General features: G+C 42.8%; 1 protein-coding gene across 1 annotated transcript; it reads left to right on the top strand.

Moving 5' to 3' along the window:
- Window positions 1-632: 632 nt before the first annotated feature.
- On the top strand, window positions 633-1,312 carry LOC123430533 (protein GL2-INTERACTING REPRESSOR 1-like). The gene has a single exon (XM_045114397.1). The coding sequence runs from the start codon at window positions 781-783 to the stop codon at window positions 1,030-1,032; it is 252 nt and encodes an 83-aa protein (XP_044970332.1). The 5' UTR covers window positions 633-780; the 3' UTR covers window positions 1,033-1,312.
- The last annotated feature ends 2,673 nt before the right edge of the window (window positions 1,313-3,985 follow it).

The raw sequence follows: 3,985 nt of genomic DNA, 5'->3' as shown, positions 1-3,985 counted from the left end.
GCCGTGGCCCAAACGAAGACTCCTGAACTCCATGAGTCAGAGTCTGAGGACAGACAATGGTTTTCACCTGAAGTCCTGGCACAGAGACGAGATCCACGACGACGTCAAGCAAATGACAAAATATTAAATGAATTAACTAGATACTTATGCATTTGCCTTCCAAGAATCAGGCGAGACCCACTTCCCTTTCAAGAGTACATTTATGCATTTGCCCCTATAATGGATTAAGTGGTTTCGAACCTATGGCAATTGTTAGTTGTAATAATAAGAATTTTAGTTCACTACTAGTGAAGTGTTTAACTATTCAGATATATCGATAGAATTTTTGGATTAACTGATTAATCATCCTAACCAAAATCGATTGTCGGATTACAAAAAGTATTTTTACTCTCGGTTTTATTCTCATCCGAGGGTTTTGCGATCGTTGTAGAAATCCCATTCTCCCAATGAGAATTATCTTGTCCCAAAGAAAAAGATATTTGTAGGAATACAAGGAAAAGGTAAGTCGAGTCCAGCGAGACAGGGGAGGTTCTTGCATTCAAGTGTTGGCCATGCCGTCGTCCCACTTCGTCCCCAGGGCACAGCACTATATATAGCAGGTTGCGCCATTCTCCCGAAACACAAACATAGCTCCTCTCCTCCTGTGCGCGCTCACCGCCGCACAGTGTCCACCCATAAGAGCGCAGCGCAACACGGTCAGTACGGGCTGCACTCCACTAGTTTATTAGGCTAGCGATCGAGGGAGCAGGCAGGCAGGCAGTGTGCAGGAGGAGCTGAGCCATGGCGAGCATGGAGGAGTCACCGACGAGCTCGTGCGTGTCGTCGGACACGGAGGAGGAGTCCGCGGCCGTGACGAAGCCGATGGTGGTGGTGGGGTGCCCGCAGTGCCTCATGTACGTGATGCTGTCGGGCGCGGCGGAGGAGCCGCCCAGGTGCCCCCGGTGCAAGAGCCCCGTTCTGCTGCACTTCCTCCACGGCGCCGTCGCCGGCGCCGGCGCCGGCGCCAACAGGCAGCAGCCCAGCAAGAGCTAGCCAGCCAGCCAAGATGCCTGTTCGGTCGCTGCTTGCTGATATCTTCAGCATGTTCTTCTAACTCGTGTATTCTGCCGTGCTCTGTATTCTTTTTTCCATTTTTGTCGGCGATAATCTCCATGCGAGTAGTAGTAGCTCTCAAGAAGACAAGAGCACAATCTTTTACAGCATGGTGCAATTGGTTCAGTTTTTACTCTCGCTTTAGCAGTGGCTGTCCTTGTCCAACAACCTTTAGATGTATGCACGTGTTCTGAGCCGTGAAGGTCGATGTCTGTTTTAATCCGCTCCTTAATTTTGGTCTGAATTTCATCAAGAGAGTCGTTTGCAATGTACCGTGTGAGCAGGGACTCTTCTCGCTCGTCTCTTAATTGGGCTGCATGACTACCCCTACTTTAAATTAATTCTGTTACTAAAGAGTAAAGATGGGTTCGTGACCATTCAACCTCCAGCTAGCCATGGCAGCATAGCCCGGATGGTGACTAGAAAAGATCAGAGTAAAGAGGCGGGGGATCGACTGAGTTATTGTGATGGATGGATGGGTGCATGGAGCAATCGGCCGCGCGCTCATGGAAAACCTGTGCCCGGTTTAATTGGGGATCATCAAGTATAGTGGATGCATGGAGTAGAAGCAGATACAGAATAAATACGGGCAATAATTAGGAGCAGTTGAGGGGAGGAATCGGGCTTAGCACGCATATGCCAGTTCGTCATCAAACGATCATTTACATCCACCGTCCTCCTTGCCTTCTTTTTCTTCGCGTCCTTCCAGTGCCATAGGAAAGGGCCATGCCAAAAGGACACGGTGGGTGAAATTGCCTCAGGATGAAGTTTTCAATTTCAGTTTCAGAAAAATTTCAGCACCAACCGAAATCACTGAAATTCAGTGAATTTCAGTGATTTCAGTTTGCGTTTCAGTCAAAAGGCCGAAATATTCATTTGAATTCAGTTAAATATTTAATTTTCTTGAAATCAAATTCAAAAAATATTTGTATTCATGTATAGTAGTGAATGTAAAATATTTTGACCGAAAGGTAAACATTTCAGTGACTGTTGAAATTAATGAAATTTAGTGAATTTCATTGAAATCTCACTGAAAGTGAGAACAATAGGATGAACACTACTCAGGCTTCCTTTGATTTGGAGGAATTTTGTAGGAATTCCATAGGATAGGATTTTGTTATTATGGTTAACTATAGGATAGGATTTCTATAGGAAAAAACAAACATTAGCCCTTTAATTTATAGGAATAGAATCCTATTTCTATGGAGAAATTCTTCCTATCCTCCATATTTTGTAAACTAGCAAAAGAGTCCATGCGGTGTAATAGGAGAAAAAAAATTACACACCCCTAACACAATAACCATGACTCAAAATCCTAATAGGTTCCCGTCCTTTATTTCAACATGACATCTTATCAGCCTTGTCGGTTAACCTTCTTCCTACTCTCACTGATGGACATTCATGGTCATAAATGGTTTCTTTCATCTCCGTTTTGTTTAGTTGAGGTGTTCATTTTTAATTTGAATCGACACCGATACAAAACAAAGATAAATCATGCACAACTGATTAACGTTGCATCCTAAACATCATTTTCAAAATTATTACCATGTGAAATAACATCATATTCAGATTCTACACATTTTTCTAATCAATTTTCATATATAATATATTAAAATTGGAGTTAGAATTTGAAAGATACGAATGTTTTTTAAGAATTTGAATATGTCCTAAATAACATTTAAAAGTGATTAACGGGTAAAAATAACATCATATTCATATTCCCACATTTTTCTAATCAATTTTTATATATAACATACTAAAATTGAAGTTACAGTTTAAAAGATATGAATATTTTTAAAAACATTCAGTTATTTTCTAGACCGACAACGGGTTTATTAACCAAAACATCAAGGGGGTTTATGCAAAAAACCATTTTCTATTCTCACTTACAATAGGACACAGGTTTATTAAACGAAATCTCATGGGGTTTTCTACAAAACACGGAACTTTTTCCTGTTCTCACTTAAATACGGACAGCGGTTTGATTTTATGGAAATGTGGGGAATTTTCTTCAAAAATGTGCGACGACGTACGATGAGCAGTTGTCGTCACTTTATTAGTAGGTAGAAAAATAAACATTAGCCTAAACCCAATGAAAAAACCTATAATGCGAACCAAAGGACGTCTCCTTTTCTATTCCTATTCACAGGATTTCAAATACGTGTCATTTTATTTCCTATGACTTTCCTATTTCTGTGATATTTTTTATATTATGAACCAAATGAGGCATTAGTACTAGTCTTTTTTAACACAAGAAGGGCCTCGAAGGACCCAGGCTTATATTAGATAAGCATGCAACATCTTACATAAACGACCGAACAGAAAGAGAAAAATACAACCCAAGCGTGACATTTTGCATATAGGACCCCAGACAACAAAAATGAAAAGCGACCGAGTCCTCTTTTGTTGGGGAACGTAGCATGGGAAACAAAAAATTTCCTACGCGCACGAAGACCTATCATAGTGATGTCCATCTACGAGAGGGGATGTGTGATCTACGTACCCTTTTAGACCGTACAGCAGAAGCGTTAGTGAACGCGGTTGATGTAGTGGCACGTCCTCACGTCCCTCGATCTGCCCCGCGAACCGTCCCGCGATCAGTCCCACGATCTAGTGTCGAACGGACGGCACCTCCGCGTTCAGCACACGTACAGCTCGACGATGATCTCGGCCTTCTTGATCCAGCAAGAGAGACGGAGAGGTAGAAGAGTTCTCCGGCAGCGTGACGGCGCTCCGGAGGTTGGTGATGATCTCGTCTCAGCAGGGCTCCGCCCGAGCTCCGCAGAAACGCGATCAAGAGGTAAAACCGTGGAGATATGTGGTCGGGCTGCCGTGGCAAAGTTGTCTCTAATCAGCCCTAAAACCCCACTATATATAGGAGAGGGAGGGGGGA

This window comes from Hordeum vulgare, chromosome 2H, assembly GCF_904849725.1.
Source record: "Hordeum vulgare subsp. vulgare chromosome 2H, MorexV3_pseudomolecules_assembly, whole genome shotgun sequence".
NCBI classification, from domain to species: Eukaryota; Viridiplantae; Streptophyta; class Magnoliopsida; order Poales; family Poaceae; genus Hordeum; species Hordeum vulgare.
The sequence above is the reverse complement of the archived record's forward strand: the minus strand, read 5'-3'. Positions and strand labels throughout refer to the sequence as shown.

Coding starts and splice junctions, on each gene's coding strand:
- LOC123430533 (XM_045114397.1), top strand. CDS start 781: ATGGCGAGCATGGAGGAGTCACCGACGAGCTCGTGCGTGTCGTCGGAC.